The sequence below is a fragment of the Zootoca vivipara genome, chromosome 2, assembly GCF_963506605.1.
Source record: "Zootoca vivipara chromosome 2, rZooViv1.1, whole genome shotgun sequence".
NCBI classification, from domain to species: domain Eukaryota; kingdom Metazoa; phylum Chordata; class Lepidosauria; order Squamata; family Lacertidae; genus Zootoca; species Zootoca vivipara.
Window position 1 is genome coordinate 54,313,026 of NC_083277.1, and position 20,397 is coordinate 54,333,422.

The 20,397-nt window shown below is 46.6% G+C and overlaps 2 protein-coding genes across 9 annotated transcripts in view; one reads left to right on the forward strand and one right to left on the reverse strand.

The window, feature by feature from the left end:
- Positions 1-12,252, reverse strand: part of IFRD2 (interferon related developmental regulator 2) — a 22,434-nt gene extending 10,182 nt beyond the window's left edge. Inside the window, exon 1 of the mRNA XM_035106027.2 lies at positions 11,900-12,252. Coding sequence (XP_034961918.1) covers positions 11,900-11,945 — 46 coding nt within the window. The 5' untranslated portion in view covers positions 11,946-12,252. The remainder of the gene's footprint in view (positions 1-11,899) is intronic.
- Positions 12,248-20,397, forward strand: part of MST1 (macrophage stimulating 1) — a 20,954-nt gene continuing 12,804 nt past the window's right edge. The window contains exons 1-7 of one of the 8 annotated variants that reach the window (XM_035106018.2): positions 12,248-13,110; positions 13,938-13,995; positions 14,873-16,099; positions 17,213-17,345; positions 17,908-18,020; positions 18,492-18,606; positions 19,817-19,953. In XM_035106018.2, coding sequence (XP_034961909.1) covers positions 16,048-16,099; positions 17,213-17,345; positions 17,908-18,020; positions 18,492-18,606; positions 19,817-19,953 — 550 coding nt within the window. In that variant the 5' untranslated portion in view covers positions 12,248-13,110; positions 13,938-13,995; positions 14,873-16,047. Of the gene's footprint in view, positions 16,100-17,212; positions 17,346-17,907; positions 18,021-18,491; positions 18,607-19,816; positions 19,954-20,397 lie in introns of all 8 variants that reach the window. The other 7 variants (XM_060271549.1, XM_060271548.1, XM_035106021.2 and 4 more) reach the window with 7 other exon arrangements.

A 20,397-nucleotide genomic window follows, 5' to 3' on the forward strand; every position in this document is an offset into this window, starting at 1 on the left:
CAGAAAACAACCTTTCTCCCTCCTCTATACTGTATGGCATCCCTTAATATATTTGAACATGGCTATCATATCACCCCTTAACCTTCTCTTCTCCAGGCTAAACATGCCTAGCTCCCTAAGCCGTTCCTCATAAGGCATTGTTTCCAGGCCTTTGACCATTTTGGTTGCCCTCCTCTGGACACATTCCAGCTTGTCAGTATCCTTCTTGAACTGTGGTGCCTAGAACTGGACACAGTACTCCAGGTGAGGTCTGACCCTATCTGAAGAATGTGGAGCATGAGACAGGGTCTTCCTTTTCCCTACCTGTGACCAAGGGGGATTACAGATGACTACTGGTATTTGCAAAGAAGGAATTTATCATGGTATGAAATCCACCACTTAACAAGCTAAGTGCTCACTCAAAGTAGACGAGCTATTTGCCACACTTCTACACCGAATCAGAAATCTGGGAAAGCAGGAGCACAGAAAGCGGCAATATATGTCAGACCATTGTCCTATCTAGCTCAGTGTTGTCTGCACTGATTGGCAGCTGCTCTCCAGTGTTTCAGACGGAAATCTTTCCCAGCTGGACAATGAGGTCCAGCTCCGAGGGCCTTCTGGCAGTTCCCTCACTGTGAGAAGTGAGGTTACAGGGAACCAGGCAGAGGGCCTTCTCAGTAGTGGCACCCACCCTGTGGAACGCCCTCCCACCAGAAGTCAAAGGAGATAAACAACTATCTGACTTTTAGAAGACACATGAAGGCAGCCGTGTTTAGGGAAATTTTTAATGTTGGATGTTTTTATCGTGTTTTTAATATTCTGTTGGGACCCAGGTGGCTCTGTGGGTTAAACCACTAAGCCTAGGGCTTGCTGATCAGAAGGTCAGCGGTTCGAATCCCTGTGGCGGGGTGAGCTCCCGTTGCTCGGTCCCAGCTCCTGCCAACCTAGCAGTTCGAAAGCACATCAAAATGCAAGTAGATAAATAGGAACCGCTACAGCGGGAAGGTAAACGACGTTTCCGTGTGCTGCTCTGGTTTGCCAGAAGTGGCTTTGTCATGCTGGCCACATGACCTGGAAACTATACACCAGCTCCCTCGGCCAATAATGCGAGATGAGCGCCGCAACCCCAGAGTCGGTCATGACTGGACCTAATGGTCAGGGGTCCCTTTACCTTTAATATTCTGTTGGGAGCTGCCCAGAGGATGATGATGATGATTTGGAGATGCAAAGGACTGAACCCGAGACATATATTTTACCACTAAGTTATGGCCCTTGTCTAATCTTCACCATTTGGCAGGACAATGCCGTGGAACCCATACAGATAACCATTTTGTTTACTTTGCACTTGCGCAGAAACAACTTTCTCGCCATGTTCTAGGATAACAAAGTCATACCTCGGCTCCCAAACGCCTTGGGAGTCGAGCGTTCCAACTCCCAAATGATTGAAAACTGGAAGCGAGTGTTCTGGTTTCCGAACGTTTTGTTTTCAGCCGAACGTTTGGCACAGCTTCCGCTATTGTTTATGGCACACCTGCGTTTCTGAACGTTTCAGAAGTTGAAGAGACTTCTGGAACGGATTCTGTTTGACTTCCGAGGTATGACTGTACAGACAAACAAGCAACTGCAGAATGGTTTGGTTATATGGGCTCATATGCCCTATCAAGTAGTTACATGCATACTGTGATATGCTGTTGCCTAGTAAGTGATCATCTGTATGCACCCCAACTTGTTAACTGTGTGTGCATTTCCTTTCTAAACAACAACCAAAATGGCACCTTCATTTTAACCAACTATGCTTCTTTTTGTTGTAAAGAACAAGTCCAAGATGCTTCTATGAAACCTCAATCTCACAAGCTCCACTGAACAATGATACTGTCCAAGACTGTACTACATTCCACCTAAACATTAGGAAGAACTTCCTGACAGTAAGAGCTGTTCGGCAGTGGAATTTGCTACCAAGGAGTGTGGTGGAGTCTCCTTCTTTGGAGGTCTTTAAGCAGAGGCCTGACAGGCATATGTCAAGAATGATTGATAGTGTTTCCTGCTTGGCAGGGGGTTGGACTGGATGGCCCTTGTGGTCTCTTCCAACTCTATGATTCTATGACATAAGCCTTAATGGTAAAGAGAGCTAGGGCAGTTCCGCTGCAGAAAAACTGCAGTCAACTGTCAGGAAGGGAACGGTGGACAACCCTGTTTTCCCACTCACCTAAAGCAAGACGAGTGGCCAAATCCCTTGACATCCCTGGATAGCTATTAGCCAGCTACTTAGCCTTTGGTTAAAGTCAGCACTGTCAGCTTCGACACACCCTACTGATAAATGTTCAAGGCCTGGACCAGGAGATAATCAGAACCATATGGAAGGGGATGAAGGGGCCCCCCTTTTAACCCTTTCTGACTTTAAGGGACCAGAGCTTTTAAAAAATTGTTTTATTTGCTTGAAGCTTTAACAAGGAACAGAAAAGAGAAAGAAAAAAATAAGCAAACTCTGGAAAAAAGAGAAAATAATAATATACTGTTAACAAATTGCAATCTATTCCCACTGCAAATACAATGCCCATCAATACATGGATTTTAAAATAGACATGCAAGTTAATATAAGCCTTCGACACATCCAAACAGGTATCTGCATGAGATTGGCGCCTATATCAAATATGTTTGAAAGTAAGGTCTCTAAACCATTGTGTAATAGATGGTGGATAGCAAAAAAGTATAAGTTTCTTAGCCACCATAAGGACTCAAAGCCCACTTTTGTTATTCAACCATTAATCCCCAAATGGTTAAAATCTGAATATGAAGGAACCATTCATTCGTACAATTTAGGAGAAAGGTATAAAATTCTAATTCCCTTCATAAATTCCTGAGGAAATCCAAATTTTTACAAAGCAACAAATAAAAACTGCCAATATATTTTGTCAAGTGATTTTTCAGAACCCAAAGAAATAAGTTGAGTCGGATCCATTCTAGAACTATTTAAAGCTACCAGGAAAAGACGCTTGGGTAAATTCATAGTTATTATTGATTGTTTTCAGAGAGAAATAAACAGAAGTAGCCAAGTTTGTGAAGCGAGTGGTTAAGAAAATGGAGTATCGTGGAGAAGGCAAAAACATAATAGTACAGCTTCAGTGTGTTAGTTTATTTGTTTCACCCATAGGCTATGATAAAATTGCAAAACCAAAACAACCTAGAGCTGCTACAATCCATACGCACAGAGCACAACTTCATAAAATGCATGATTAAATTCAGATTGATCCAAATGACATAAAAGCACAGAGGGGTTAAAACCAGGTCTCATTTCAGCCAGGGTTGCAGCACAGGTAACCTTTGGCATGACCTTGTTGTAATCTGCAAATAAAATTAATTCTCATCTCTTCTGCAAGTTTGACCAGGGATCTCAATTCTTCAATAACTGGAGGAAGAACTTTCCTCCCCTCACCCCCCCCCCCCGACAGTTAGTAGGCAGGTAAAGAAATGGCACAGAATATTCCCAGGCAGCTATTAACTGGGATAGCTCAGTCGGTAGAGCATGAGACTCTTAATCTCAGATCATGAGTTTGAACCCCATGTTAAGCAAATGATTCCTGCATTGCAGGGTGTTGGACTAGATGACCCTTGTGGTTCCTTCCAACTCTAGGATTCTATGGTTCTCTCTAGTCTTATATTGGGGAAGGCATCGGGTAACCAACCAAACGGGGACTCCAGATTTTCAGACAGAAATACAGGACAGAGAAAAGCTGGGCCTGATGCACGCTTACAAGCAATCTATATGGGACCAGAAATGATAGCCATGTAGGAAGCTTGAGGTGATAGTTACATATGCCAAAATCCACCATCAAACCACCTCAGTCCCAAGGGGGAGGGGAAACATGTTGAAAATTCAATGTCTACACCAGCATTTTCCAACCTGGTACCCTCTAGCTGTTGCCAACTACAACTCCCATTATCCTCTAGAGGGCACCAGATTGGGGAAGGGTGGTCTACACTATCACCGTTGCTATTTATCATTTGTGTGCAAATTACTTTATTATGCTTCTAAGCTTCCTGTCCCGTCCCCCATCTTCATCACTGTCATTCAACACTCCTGACAGACACATGGAGAACCCAGGCAAAGGGAACGACACTCAGTGCCACTGAGTGTGGCCTTGAATAAACTTGAATTCCAGCAGATGCTTCACAGGTCCAAGTTCACACTCCCAACTGTTGAACTGTATCAGCAGCTAATCAAAATCACACCGGACTGGACCAACAACTGTGTTAATTTCATTCCTGCTGCAGCAGAATGTCTGCCCACATATCACAGCAGTTGCCTTACCCTGACGGACAGGTGCAAAGGTTCCTAGGCAGGGCACCCTGGAGCAGCTGAGCCGCCTGAGAGAGTTCTGTCACCTCAGCCAGCCCCAAGCAGAAGCCAAGGAGGAAGCAGCCTTGGAAGGCAGCCAAGCTGCGATGCTGGGCCACCCGTCCTTCCCCTGCTCTGCTCGCAGAAACTGTGATCCATTAGGCTGGATCCATTAGCCCAAATGTGTTGGTGGGGATTAGCATGGAACAACAAAGATGCTGCCATGATAGTGTCAAACAAGCTACCATAGACAGACGAGCTTTTAATTTATTTATTTTTAAAGCACAGAAAGCAAGCCCAATGCAGAACTTCACAGAAAAGTGAGGCTGTTGTTACAGCTGGCAGACAATGGCTCAGTCAAACCACTCGGAACAATTTAACAGCGTTGTTTCAGACGTCACGTTTGTAGAAAAGCACTGCTGTGCCTAACGAAATGTGTTAGGACATCCTGGTTTTTGGGTTGCACAAGAGACCGAATCTGTTTGCTATCTTCTATTAAAAACAGCAGAGTCGTGGAAATGCCAAAGACTGAAAAATACAAGGCTAGAAAAGGACAAGGAGTGAGGCTTTTAGGGCATGGGTGGGCAAACTAAGGTCCGTGGGCCGGATCAGGCCCAAATGCTTTCTAGATCTGGCCCGCGGACGGTCTGGGAATCCAGGCAGCCGGCATAACGCGCACAATGGTTTTTGTAACTCAGCCAAGCTTTGGGGTCAAAAGTGAGGCGGGTGGCTGCTCGAGACAAGCCCCTTCTCCGTCCACTGCACGCAGCAATATTTTCTTCCGGAGTGGGGGGTAGGGAAGAGGGAAAAGGAGCCACAGTTCGGATTTCCACCATGGAGCTGCCGGCGACTGACCTCAGGAAGGGCAGATGCAGCGGCAGGGGCTCGGAGGCCCCTCGGGAGCAACACCTACCGGTGTCTGTGGTGCTCCTCACCGAAGGAAGCGGGGAGCGCCTGAGCGGCTGCACTCCGAAGCACTTATGCACTCTAGCTACACAGTGCTAGCCATGGAAAGGTAAATAGCAGCTGCCTTGTCTTCCTTCACGCAGGGAAAAGAACGTTTTTGCTTGAGCGGCGCCAGCGTGACTAAGTGTGGCCAACGGCTTTTCCCTTCACCCATGCATGTGCACACGCGCTCTAGGGCTGACAGGAATGGCGCGCTTACCTCAACCCCCCACCCAACCTTACGAGAGAAATAGTAACTGTCAACGCATAAAACCCAAAAGAAGCAGTGTGGGTGTATGAGAGAACACCCTCCGCCAAAAAAAAAAAAGCACATTTGGGCAACGATGTGGTTGCTCCCCATAAGGGTTTTTGCCAAAAATGTGGGTCATAATCATGGCAACACATAGTCGGTCCCCCCAAGGTCTGAGGGACAGTGGACCAGCCCCTGCTGAAAATATTTGCTGACCCCTGCTTTAGGGCTATGGCAGAAGGGAGCAGAGAGAGAGGAGGAGGAAAGGGAATTTGATTCCTGCCCCCTTGCAGCCAGCTAGACTGCAAAATAGCTGGGATGCTAAACACTACTGAATCATCAGCCAAAGCAGCAGGCGTTGCTTGCTGAGCAGGCATGACATCAAGGGAGCAGCCACTTAAGGGTTAAGAGGCTTCTGGCTCAAAGCCCCATACAAGGAGAGGGCTGCACTGGTGGCACCAGCCAGATGAAAGCAGATTGCTGAGTACACAGCTGGGCCCCACAATGAACAGGGCAGCATGGCCGCACCCAGGAAGGGAGGCTGGAGCAAGCATTCTGCACCGCCAACTCCAGGGGTTGCTAGCTGCCAATAAGGAACGCAGGCACTCCAGCCCCAAAACAGGCAACAGGGCAAAGGGTTCAGTCTCACACGGTATCCCTCGCAAGAAGAATAATTTACCAGCAAAACTAGCCGGGGGGGGGGGGCAGAGGTGCATGTGCGAACTTTAACATACTCATCCAGCTGAGGTTGTGTTTATTCAGAGAGGCTGCAAATGCTTTGCTCCGCAGATGCCAAAAGAACAGTACATTGAGTTCTGCCCAGCTGCAAGGAGAGAGTGGCTTTGCACCATTCGGGGGTTGGGGTGGCTCCTGAAGGCATGTCAGGGTAGCCCTCGCCAACACCTTCATGCCACCCAGTGCAGCCTAATCCAATTAAGCCTCAAATCTACTCCCGCCTTAAGGAGTGTGATTAAAGGCAGCTGTGGCTTCAGACTGCCAAGCCAGCTTTCCCTCCTTTCCACCCACCCCCATCTGCTTTGCTTAACACCCAGCCTGATGAGGTGTTTTGAATCACTTAAAAGCCACCTCGCTATTTTGTGAGTCCTAATAAAGGAATTGTCTTCTTACTGGTTTGGGGATTTTTCTAGTGGGCCGGCACTGCTGCCTCAGCTTTTCCAATGCTAATTGCTTCACTGGGGTTGGGAATTTCACGGAGACTGTTGGCTGGGGAAGAAGAAGAAGAGTTTGGATTTGATACCCCGCTTTATCACTACCCGAAGGAGTCTCAAAGCGGCTAACATTCTCCTTTCCCGTCCTCCCCCACAACAAACACTCTGTGAGGTGAGTGAGGCTGAGAGACTTCAAAGAAGTGTGACTAGCCCAAGGTCACCCAGCAGCTGCATGTGGAGGAGCGGAGAGCTTGCATTTCCCTTTGCTTTGTGCTGACCCTGGTACCTACCTCTTCCTACTCTTTAATTTTTAAACACAAAGCCCGTGATTACTAATCACATGCATAACATGGCGCGTAGTTAGGTTCTAGTGTAGATCATGTCTCTAGCACTCTTTTCTTTCACCACACTCTTGGGCATGTGGTATTTGCCTTGACTAGGCCTCTGGTGTACTCCTGTCAAGAGCAGCCTATTGGAAAGCAAAAGGCCAGGATTCTTAGGTGGCAAAGACTTACAAGCTCAGGAGATAAAGATAGACTATGCAAATAAAACAGGTTAAGACTCACAGAACAGAATCCAGCATATCCTTAACCCTCCCACTGAAATCAACAGGATATAAAAATGCTTAGCACTCACTGTGCCTTTCCCTTGCCTAGAGCAAATGTTTTCTGTAAAGCAATACATGGGTGTTAGATAGAGCAGGGATGAGGGACTGCAGGCCTTCAGGTATTGCTGGACTGCAGCTCCCAACCATTCCTGGCTACTGGCCATGCATGATGGAGCTGATGGGAATCCAGCATCTCTAGAGGCAGAGAAAGGGAGGCTAAAAAAGGGACATTTGGAGAGTGGGAGGGAAACTTACTGAGATGAGTTTGGGAGGCAGCTCCAGTGTAAAAGGCTTACTTGACAAAATACAAGAAGAGACAAAATGGTGGTTTCTAAATGAGGACATTTCTGTAAGGGAATTGGCTTTCTCTTTTTAGGATACTGTCACAGACCTCTTAAATAGAAAAGCATAGGGTATATCTCACCATACAGCCAACCCAACTAAAATACTGTAATTCAAAGAGAGGCAGCCAACAAAATAAAGAGCATCCACACACTGAACTAAAAGACTTAGGTGCATAAAATGTTTTTACCTGGTGCTTAAAACACAACACTGGGTGTTGGGCATACAGACCTAGGACAGGCAACCCACAGGCACACAGCCACCACAGAAAAGGCCTGTCATCTTAGGAATAAGGGGAGAAAAGAACAGTTTCAACTGTTCTGTCTGAAAACGTAAGGAAGCCTGAGATCTGTTTCACGTAGTCCATGCCAGACAGCAGCCTGACTGCTGTATTTTAAACAAAATCAGCCTTCCGAGAGTTCTTTCACCCCACAAATAATGCAAGGCAGTAGCCAAGCCAAAGATGCTACTCGAGCATGGATAACTGTGGCCAGGCTATTGTCGATTGCCACAGTACAAAGAGGCTTCGATTTCCAAAAGGTTTCTAGAACAACAACACACGCTGCAAGCACTGCCTTCACAATAACATTCTAAGAAGACCTACTTGAGCATGGCAGCACCCAGGATATGCATGCTTCCAGACTTGTTACATAAGCAGCATCAGCAAAGTTGACACCACAGTCAAGCTGAAAGCAGATGCTGATTCCCAGAGAGTTCCACAGCACACAGGTAAGAAGCAGGTGCTTCTCCCACTGCTGATGTCAAAAAGCAAACATAAAAGGACTGGGACACTTACAGCTGTGTGTTCTTAGTGGCAAACAAATTTGTTTAGTACACCTGCAAAGGTCACAAAGTGCTATGTTTCTTTCTCCCTCCCCCACCCACTCACCGCATTCTAGGCAATTTTTAAAGCAGCACAGTGTGCCTTTAAAAAAAAAACACACACACACAATGCAAAGCCACCCTTCCACAAATGTAATTGTTTCCAACCCTCCAGAAAGACTCTGTTGGCTAATTTCACTTTATTGTGCCACCCACAATAGAAATTTTGCCTAGATGGCTAGCAATGCTGTTTGGCCCACTGAGCCATACACTGGCCTGGCCTGGGCTATACCAGAAGGTACACAGAAGTCACGCAGCGGGTAATTCCAGCCAAGGATTATAATTTTACACAGGGGTTGACCAGCGTGAGATACAGTCAATCCAGGTGTCTACAGACTTTGAAGAATTAAACACAGGATAATAAAGCTACCGTAATGCATGTCTTCTATAATTGCACACTCTCCCGTATTTGCTCTGTTACATCTTATAACTTGAAGCTGTCTGGACACAAACAGCTTAGATTACTTAGAGCAATGGTCCTCAACCTTGGGCCTCCAGATGTTTTTGGCCTACAACTCCCATGATCCCTAGCTAGCAGGACCAGTGGTCAGGGATGATGGGAATTGTAGTCTCAAAACATCTGGAGGCCCAAGGTTGAGGACCACTGACTTAGAGCATTATCACTCCAATTCTCACTCTGGATTTCTCAGTGGGAGAGGAGCTATGTTCACAGTTCTCAAGGTTGTTCCAGTTTCATGTGTAGCAGTAAATAGGAACTACTCAGTGGCGGCCCATGGCTGTAAAATAATTTTCTAGTTGAGCAATGTTAAGGTCCCATCACTGGAGGCCTTTAAGAGCCATTTGTTTAAAACTGCCTTCTCTCTATCTCTCTTAAACAGAGGAATTAATTTTAAGCTGCTTATCTGATTTTATATTTTTTACTGGAAATGTTTGTGATTTGAATGACCAACAGTAACACTAATTTGGTAATGTTATTGCATCTATGTAACAGATTATCGACTACACATTGGAATTTTTTATGCCGGAAGCTCCTTTGAGAAAGTTTGACCCTGAGTTTGAGCCTATTATTTGCTTTAAATAAACACTTCAAAGAACACAGTCGTCAAATGGTTGTTATAAGAAAGCAAAGCATCTGATAAGAGATTTACACCAAAGTATATAACATATGGTTAGCTTCTTTTTGGACTTGGAAGCTAGAAAGTTTAACCATCACTCTTTGTAGCCTAGATGTTTCCGAGGTACAAAAACTATGCCAGGACTGTACTATTTCAGGCTGCCACCAGACTGAATGCCCCTCTATGCAGAGCAATTTAATTTTTTCTCCCTTATTTTCTATGTACAGAGAACTGTCTTACATGTCTGGGGTCACTAACTTTTTTAAGCCGTTGGGCACATTTGGATTTTTGAGCACATGCAATAGGCACCACCCCTAAAGTCACTTCTCTTATCTCCTTCAGATCAGCCTCCCCTCTGCTTCCCCCCCCCCAAGTCAAAAAGAGTGCAAACACACACTTTGCTTTTACAAGGGTAAATATGAGATTGAGTAGAATTAATCTGAGCCTTGAAAAGACACAAGCTTGGAAGTACTGTAGGTACGTAGGAAGCTGCCTTATATACAGAGTCAGGCCAGCTGTCCATCTAGCTCAATATTATCTACACTGACTGGCAGCAGCTTCATCCATCTCATGACCCATCCATGGGACTTATAAGAGAGGTGCACCAGGGGAAGAGCACCACTGCCAGGATAGGTAAGCACCACGCTGGCAACCCGATAGGGGTGGTGGTAAATTATGGGATCTCACCTACCTGAAGTAGTATGGACCACAAAACAGGTTTACAACCTCAGTAAGAACTAAGACTGCAACAGCAGTGATCTAACTCTTTGACTTCCATCACAGAACAAACAGGAAAAGCTCAGTATCCAACTGTAAGACAAGCTAGATGAGCAAGCAAATGGAGAGAAGGGTGAGCCCACGTGCCTGAACTGTGGCTTACAAGTAGCCAAGCTATACTACAGTGGTGCCTCGCTTAACGAATGCCCTGCTTAACGAAATTTTCGCTTAACGAAAGGTTTTTTCTAGCGGAGGTTGCCTCGCTAGACGAATTCGTTTTCGTCTAGCGAATCGCGGTTTCCCATAGGAATGCATTGAAATTCAATTAATGCGTTCCTATGGGCAAAAAAAAATTCAATGGATTCCTATGGGATTCGCTAGACGAATTTTTTCGTTATAAGAAAAGACCCGTGGAACAAATTAAATTCGTCTAGCGAGGCACCACTGTACCAGTATATAAAAGCAACAAGTCCTAAGCAAGGGCATTCTTTCTTACTAACTGGCCAAAGAAATCAGGAAACGGCAATCAGTTTATCATATGGATTAATCAGATGCATCCCTATTTGCCCCAGGAACTGCTCCGAGGTTAGAAAGTGGCAACCAGAGGATATGGAATAAGCATTTCAGAACAAATGTATGCTATAGGAACATGCAATTACTTCTGTCGTGTTTCTTTCCACCTTCCTCTTATCTGGAAGGCTTAATTTGTGGCTTATTGTTTTCCATTGCTCAATTGTTATAGGCAGCCTTGCTGGATCATAACAAAGTCCCATAAAGGACAATCTCATGCTACCCAGAGAGGACAACCAGATGCCTCTGGGAAGCCCAGCAGCAAAGGCCAAAGCCACTTTGGGAGTTTCAAAAGCATTTGCACAGCAGGGCAAAACAGGAAGCCTGAACGCATGTGCTTCGCCTCGCACGCACGGGGGTGCATGCACATGAGACAGAGATACACGTGTCACTTTCGGAAACACCGCCAGGGCTTTACACGTCGGACTAAAGCCCTTTTGGCACTCCGCTCTGCAGTGAAGCGCGGCAGCAGGAAGTGAGAAAGGGAAAGGCGCCTTGGGACGGGATGTGCAACTGGAGAACGAGGAAACAGAAAAGCCGGGCGGCTTCTCTAAAAGGCCACGTGGTAAGGGGTTGGGGACAGCCGTGCTCCCAATGAGCCTGGAGACCACCCAGACTCTCAGTGAAGCCGAGAGCCCCCCGCCCCCTTCGAAATGCCTTCATTAGAGCAGCTCCGATCGGGAGGCTCCCGCTTCTCTAGTCGAGGCGCGGAGGCTGCCTGGGCAGCTGCCTACTGAGCCCTCCTCGTACCCGGTTCCCACATCAACCCCCGGGCCCTTCCGCGGAAGAGAGAAACTGGTCTGGACGGAGGAGGCAGAGATCTGCCTCGCAGGAGAGCGCGCGCCAACCTCGTCCGGACACGCGGCGCAACAGCTGTCCGGGATCCCCAGGCGAAGCAGAAGAAGCAGAAGCGCGCGCGGACCAAGCGCCTGATCCGAATTTCTATTTCTCCTAAGCAGAGTGACTCCCGCGCCCGCCACCCCACCTCCGGCCAAACCCCGGCAGCCCCCGACTCCCCGTGCTCACCTCGGCCGCCCCGGCGGGCTCCGTCGCCCCGGCGTGAGCGGGGCATGGCCGGGCTGGGCGGGCGGGCGGTTATCAGGAGGCGGCTGGGGGCCGGCAGGAATCTCTGCGCTGCTGCGGGTTGACGGGGCCGGTCGCTGCCTGACGAGGGAACCACGCCGCTTGCTCCACCATCTTCCTTCCCTGGATAGATCACTCGCCCTCTTCCCGCTCCTCCTCCCTCCAAGCGGGTGCCGGTGCCGCCGCCGTGTCCTCTGGGAGCTGGAGTCCTGGCAGGCCCGCCTTGCTGAGCCAGCGCGCTTTGTGACAGCGCTACTGCTGGACTACGAGCCCCATGATGCTCCGCGCGGCTTGCCCCCACACCCTACAGGGACTTGCTGAGAAGCGTAGTCCCACGGATCAAGGCGCGCACTAGCAACGCTTGGCAGGGCCCAAACATACTACGACTCCCAGAAGCCTGCGGTCTATGTTTCGGCGCCTGGGCTGGATGGACCTGTGGCTTCGGCATCGCCCGCGCGGCTCGAAGGGGACGTGCCGAGTTACGCGCTGGAATGTATTGACTCTCGCGCGCTCTAGCGGGGAAATGGCGCGGAGGCGGATTAAATTCCACAACTTTATTATGCAGAAGTTCAGGACGGGTTTCTTCCCAACCCGGCGACAGGCGGGAGAGAGAGAGAGAGAGAGAGATGCACTTGGCGACCGAGGCGTGGATTTCTCTCAAGTCCCATTTTGTCACCGTACCTTTAATTTCATTAACTAAAAGGACCGGCATTGCCCTGCCCGCAGGAGGATGCAGTGGGATTACAGAGCAGGCTAGCTGCAGAAATCGGAGCACGGCCTCGGCGTGGAGGAGCTGCAAGCATTTCCGTTGCTCCACCCGAAATAGGTGTCCGCTTAATGTCCGTTAATGGCAATTGTGCTCGTCGTGATCGCCTTCTGGTGGGTGGCGCCGCTTCGTTTCCTTTCTGAAAATTTCAGCACCTTCCTTTCCTGTCACACCTTTTAGTAAAGTTGCTACTAGAAGGCTGCTCTCTAGTAGGTAGCTCCACCGCACTCTTCAGCCTTTCCGAATATGACTGTGTTTAATTATATTTCTGTGCCTGTTTCAACCTGCTCCGCCGTGGCCTCTCTTCCGATGCCCCCACGTGGAGCAGCAGCTCTCCTCCGGATTGACTAAAACCGTTGCAGATTTCTTCCCTTTTTATTCACCGCTGGTAAGCACCATTCTCAAGTCTGCCCCTCCTCCGCCCATATTAACAACCCTCGGAGGATTTCTTTTAGGCTGTCATGTTATGTGAAAGGGCGCTCCCTTGAATTTAGTGGGTCTTTTCAAGTTTGGGTGCTTCCAGACAAGAGTTTGTTGTGGAACTGGCACATGGACATCTTTGCAGTGACCAGTGTCATCAAAATGGCAGCCTGTACTTCAATAAATGTATGAACAAATCTGGGGTTCCCTTTACCATTTACCATGAAATTATTATTATTATTATTACTATGGAAAATCCAATAAATATGTTTCACCTGTTACACATCCACAGTCACCCTGGTGTGAAAAGTCATCAGCAGCTCTTTTGTTTCATGGTGGGTGGTTTGTCACAAGTGTGCTGTTTCTGGCAGGTGGTCTCTAATACCACATCCATACTTCTGTTTTGCTCCTTACCTGGGCACAGGGTTTGTTTCCAATGCCAAACAAAAGACGCTTGTCTCCACCTATTGCCACATGCTGAAAGCATGCCTGGATTCAAACAACCTGGTTTGGAGGAGCTATCCTCTCAAGACCTTCACAATGTGCACACCAGACGTACAATAATCCAGTGATCTTGCACATGACCTCATTATGATAGGTCACAATCCCACCATACATTTAAACTTTTAAAGAACAAGGTTCCCCCAAATAATCCTGGAAACTCTGGTTTGTTAAGGTTGCTGGGAATTGTAGTTCTACAAGGGATAAACTACAATTCTCAGGATTCTTTGGAGGAAGCCATGTGTTTTAAATGAATGGTTTGAGTGCGACAATGAGTTCAATATTTCATTGCAGTTGTGCGTTTCCACCTCCTACTTCAACTCCACCAAATCAAATTCCAGATTGATATACGGTACGTAAATGCCACTCTTTCACAAAACCTGTGTTGTTGTTTTTAAATGAAATGGATATTTCCTCCCCTCCACCCTGCATCCCTTGAAAGTACAAGCCTATTGTGAAGCATGATAACTAAGGACTAGTAACATTTGCTATTGCGTATTTCCGGTGAATTGCATATTTTAAAATGCATGTGTAGGGGTACAGAAATATCAATGTGCATGCCCAGTACATAAAGGGCAGGGCTTTCGGAGGGGAGAGACAAAAAACACAGCCCATGTGCATTCTGTGTGAAGCTCTGCCCATTGGTGTGAATGGCAAGCAGTGTCCATGCCATAGCTGCCAAGTTATCCCTTTTTTACAGGGATTTTCCCTTATGCTGAATAGGCTTCCTCGCGAGAAAAGGGAAAACTTGGCAGCTATGGTCCATGCCTGGGGTCAGAAGTGCATGAAAGCTAGTGTGCCAATCACACACAGAAAAATCAGGCCTGATTGTTCAGACGATTCAACACAGTTCAATGCCAGATGCATAGCATCCAAACAGTGTCTGTCATGATGGTAAACATATAAAAATGAACTAATTAGTTGGCAATCTAAATGGTACATGCCCTGTTACTGTTGGAGAAAGCTTTACCTATTGAATTTCTGCTTGTCAGGAGCAAAAGGTGGCTTATATCTAAATTGGAATTGCCCTTCTTTTGATTAATGTGTATGTAAATACATTCAAGGAAACAAAATTGGTTGGGATATCTACTTTCCAAATCAACATATTTTCAGCAATAACTTATCTGTTCCAAGACTGTGTAAATAGCCACACATTTTCTTGGCAGTGCCCCTATTCGTTTGTTTGTTTTAAAAAGTATTTTTACTTGCTCTTCTTCATTTTTTTAAAGGGCTCTTAGAGCAGCTTACAACAATCATCAGAAGACGGTCCATGCCCTTGAACTTTCAGGCTAAAAGACGCAGCCCAAAAGGAAAAGGGATTGGGCAGGACAAGGAAAAAAACTAAATTCAGACACTATTTCTTATAAGTGTTATTTCAAATAAGTTTGAATAAGAGCTTTCTTCTAGCACGTAAGGTTGAAGCAAGCTCCCTGCAGCTGCTTCCTCTCTGGCCAAGGGATGGGACCAGGTTGGGTCTCCACTTTGGCATGATGTGTGTGTAAACGACAGTTTCCCAGTGGTCCTTGGGCTCCTGGCCACATGCCTTTAAAGCTGAAAAGTAGGCAGAAAGCAGCAGGTACTGCTTTTCTTCAGAGCTATGACCCATATACCCAAATAACAGAGCTATGACCCATTTAAAGTGCACATCCTCATTCTCTGTCCCCAGGCTGTGCACTCCCTTTTGCTCTGTTGTTCACTCCTTTAGGGATTCTGCTCTTCTGAAGTTCCTTCTTCTATCCCTTTGTGGATGTGGCTGCCTTGGGCTTGAAGTTGCAGGTATAACCCTGCAAACAGTCTCCATAGGCTCTTGCTTTGCACCCTGTGCTGGCTTTCTTTCTTTCTTTCTTTCTTTCTTTCTTTCTTTCTTTCTTTCTTTCTTTCTTTCTTTCTTTCAGGTTTTTTCCACCGTTGGGGCTTGTTCACTGGGGAGGGTTTCTGAGAACATGGGGCGTAGCACCCATCAGGCCACTTACAGGAAGGGTTAGGCTTCTGAGTCAGGGCCAGCTTGGACTGGCTGGGAGCAATTTCCTAACTTGACATTGCATCATACTGATTTTTTTAAAAAACAAAATATTCTGAGTGTTTTGTGTCAGCTGGGACCTGGGGAAGGGGCCAACCCACTGGTTGAAGAAGAAAGAGCTGGGAAAGAAAGAGTGGAGAGGTACTTAAGGAGGTCTACTCAGATAGGTCTCCCATGAGCAACTGTACCCCAGGCCCTCTAAACGTCTCCCTCCTGTCTCTGCAGAATTATTCCTGACACGTGAGCTCTGGGTAAATATTTGGCCAGTGGGGTCAGGGGGGCTCTGTGCCTTTGCTTCCTGCTGGGATATTCCTGTGTGCACAGCCCAGCTGGCAGATCCATTTGGCAAGGCTGGGAAGGCTGGCGGCGCTGCCAGTGGGAATCATGCAGGCCGTGGGTGCTCTGCTCCTTCTGTTGGGCTGTACCTTCAGCACAGGTAAGAAACCACCTCTCCCATTTCTGAGTATTTGCTGACTAGAGGTGGGTAAGGATTCCTGGTGAGGTGCTTCCACTCCGGGTCTCCTCCGGACTGTCAGTATTTTATGGGATGGATTCAGTTGTATACTGGAAATTTAGGTTTGCATGATTACAGTGGGTTAAAGTGTTCTAGTGTGACAAAACCCTTGTGGTTTGGAAAGTGATGGGGAAACAGGCTGAAAAGTGTGGCACAAACACCCGATTAACGGGAAGACTTATAAACACTGCAATCAAATGGTGAATTCTGCATGTATGGTTGTATAATTCCCCATGAGCAAATAAAAAACAAATGCTCAGTAAACATTAACCGCAGTGTAAGCTTTGTGCATGTGAATTGGAATGGATGTTCAGTAAGCAGGTTGTCTGGAAGAGCCTCTAGTCCTGTTGAAGCACACAATCTGAGCAGAGTGAGGAAGAGAACTGGCTTGTCTTCCTCCCAACTCTTGCTATCCCAATCTCTCATGTCCCCTTGGAGCTCTAGATAAGCAAGCAAGAAGCAATTGCGAAGAGCAAACACAATGGGTGGAACTCAAAATCGTGTGCAGGCATTTCTGTTTGCTAGATAGAACAATCTCTCCTCTCCTCCCTCCATGCCCTGCTTTGGGCTTCTCCAGACTCCCTCACCTCCCAGAGAAGATTTGGAGAGGATGTGGGGGGCACATGGAGGGAGGAGAAAGGGGAACAGCCCCATAGTGCTGGTGGGACGATGCACTGGTTCCGGCTAAAGCAACAACTGAGTTGAATCTGGCCCAACTTCCAGGCAGTGTTGCTGCCTCCCTCTCTCCCCTGGCAGAGTATATTGTGTATATTAGGATAAATTTGCAGATGCTTTTTTCTTTTTTTTAAAAAAAAAATGCAAAACAATGTGTAAGATTGACAGATTTCTCCATCCCCAACTCCAAAATTGTCCCTTACTCCTTGGCTTCACAAACGGTGATCACATCTTAAGTGTTAGGAGCCCTGCTTGCTTGCTTGTTTCTCTGGATTGTGCCCTGCATCTTCTGGAGCACGTTGGATTCTGGATTCTTTTCAAGAGGCCAGAGCAATGTGCATTTTAAAAATGTCTTTCCAGGCCAGCGTTCTCCTCTGAATGACTTCCAGAAACTAAAAGCGACTAAGCTAATCTATTTGTCCCACCAGAGGGCAGAGCAGCCCAAGGCCTTAGAAGAGTGTGCACGGGGTTGTGTCTTGTGGCTTGACTGCAGGTAAGAGGCAAAGCCAGAACACTTGGTGCACAAGGGCACAGGAGCTGCAGAACCATACAGGGATGAACAGAAGGACCTGCCTTTGGCCTGCCTAAAGCTCAGCAGGTCTGGGTCTGGTGGTCAGTGCCTGCATGGGGAGGCCACTTGAGAACCACTGGTAGACTGCCTTAGGTTCCATGGTGGTGGTGGTGGGGGAAGGCAGGATAGAAATGTAACAAAATTAAAATCTAGGTCTTTGGTTTATCTAGCCTTAGTGGCGTTCAGGAAGCTGCTATCTCAGCTTCAGCATCTCTATCTTCACAGCTGGAATATAGGAATAATATTGACTTACCATACATAGTCAGGACTGCTGAAATAATTTATGAACACAATAAGACTTTATGCATATTACTAGCAGAGGTGTGAGGAGGCGGCCAAGATAGAATTCAGATAACAATGGAAAGCAGAAGCTAGGGTAACTGGGAATCTGTGGTATATGGAAGCAAATGCCAAAATGGGACATGGGATATTCTGGTTGCTTTTCTGGGCCAATGAATATTCTGCTGTTGTGTTGCTCCTCCAGAGCCTTCCACTACAGCTTGCACAGCAATCGATGCCAGCTGCTGAATTTCACCCAGAATACACCCCACACTCAGTTGCAGAGGAATGTCCACTATGACCTCTACCAGAAAAAAGGTAGGATGGCAGACTTGGACTTTGCAAGGAAGGGGAATGTGAGGAATCATCACAAATGTGCAATGGAAATATGTTCTGAAGGGGCCCTCAGTCAACAGATGTATTTATTTCAAGACAGAGAAATGACTCTGCTGCCATCTGGAGAATAAAAGGTGTTCAATGATTGGGTGAGCTGTAAGTAAAAGCACTGGCGTAAGCAGGTCAAGAGGGAGACGACTGTGGGCAGCAAGGAGCAGGGCAGGGGCTGAGAGTTAAAATGCCTATTAGGAACCCCCACTTGTTTTTGTGGGGTAAAGGAAAAAGGGGGGCCACTAACGTTTGCTCTATGCTAATCCGCTTGTGTCATGCCACATTGGAATTTATCAAAGGACAGAAGTCCAGTTACACTTCCCTGCTGTGCTCAGATGTCCTGTGCCTTCGTGCATGAGCTTTATGAATATCTCCATCATTTGTCATCCCTCCCTTCCACAGGTTACATAAGGCGCTGCATCATGGGAAATGGGACAAGCTACAGAGGGAACCAATCGGTGACTGAGAAGGGGAAAACCTGTCAACATTGGGGCAAAAAGACTCCGCACGACCACAGGTAAATCTTTATGAGGGATGAAGTAAGAGTAAAATATAAATCCCTAAAACAACACCATAATACAGGTACAGTGTAAATAGTGAGAACGTGGTCCCACTGTACCCTTTGGTAGTGGCGCCCGCCCTGTGAGAACACCCTCCCAACAGATATCAAGGAAATAAACAACTATCTGACTTTTAGAAGACATCTGAAGGCAGCCCTGTTTAGGGAAGTTTTAAATGTTTGACGTTTTGTCACATTATTATTATTATTATTATTATTATTATTATTATTATTATTCTGTTGGGAGCCACCAAGAGTGGCTGGGGAAATCCAGCCAGATGGGTGGGGTATAAAAATAAATGATGGTGATTATTATTATTATTATTACTACTATTATTATTTCCCACGGCCTGTGTGTGTGTTGAATGAGTTAAGAAATGTCCATTGTTGAACATTGCAGGACCAGGAGTAGGGAACCTGTGGCCCTCTAGATCAGCGTTTCTCAACCACTGTTCCGTGGCACACTAGTGTGCCGCGAGACGCTGGCTGGTGTGCCGCGACGTGCGGCGACGAGAAGGGCGATTTGCATTGTCACGTGCCTGGCGGCCGCCAATATCCAACACTAACCCGCCGGAAAGCAATATTTCTCCTCCTCTTTCCCAAAGTTCAGTGCAAACGAGCCTGGCGGCCGCCAATACACAACACTGACCCGCCGGAAAGCAATATTTGGCAAGTGTTTCTTACAGTCATAATTATAATATAGGGCAGCACAGAGTTAAATTTTTTAACTTTTTAAATGGTGGTGTGCCTTGTGATTTTTTTCACGGAACAAGTGTGCCGTGGCCCAAAAAAGGTTGAGAAACACTGCTCTAGATGTTGTTGGACTCCATCTCCCATCAGTCCTAGCCAGCCTGCTGATCAGGGATGATGGGAGTTGTTTGTTATCCTTCTGTCAGCAGGTTAAGACCTTCGTATTCAAACAAGCCTTTGAAAGTGAATGGATTGACTGTGCTGATTGCTGGACTGTTGTCAGGGCAAACTGTATTTTAATTGCTTGTTCAACTCTATTTTAACTTTTGTTTTAATTAATTGTGGCTTCAAAATTGAGGTTTCTGTTCAAATAACCAGAGGGTTGATTTTTGCAGAGAGTTCTAGATTAATTGCTAAAAGGATCCTTTCGGTTTGGAGCAATTGCCTGAGCCTGACAGTTCTGCCTCTGTTCTATAAGGTTTTCCCCATCACGATATAATGGGTTAGAAGAAAATTATTGCCGAAATCCTGATGATGATAAACATGGCCCTTGGTGCTACACAACTGACCCTGCAACCCGGCACCAAAGCTGTGGCATCAAGAAATGTGAAAATGGTATGTAGATTGGCTTGAGAAATCTGCATACCACTCACTCGCTGAGCTACTGACTAATCTCACATAATTATTCACAAAGTTACAATTATTGGCAAATATGCATTTACAGTACTGAGGTTTCAGTTTCAAACATCTCAAGGACAATAATGCCATTTGAAGCACTGGTATTGCCAGATTCAATGCTCCAATAATTTTGGAAAAATAGACACAATATTGTGGCCTTTCAGGTGAAAGAACCCAGTGGGATTCTCAAATCAAGTGATGCCTCTTCCAACATCATTTTTAATTAACTCAATGAACTAGCCCAATATCTTGTCTCTGACTGGCACTCACCCAGCAGTAGGTAGAATTCATCGGAGTCAGTAATGAAAACAGCTAGTCTGGACTTTTGTTCCCCCCTTATGCTGAGAGCCCCATCATTGCTATATGGGAACACAATATTGT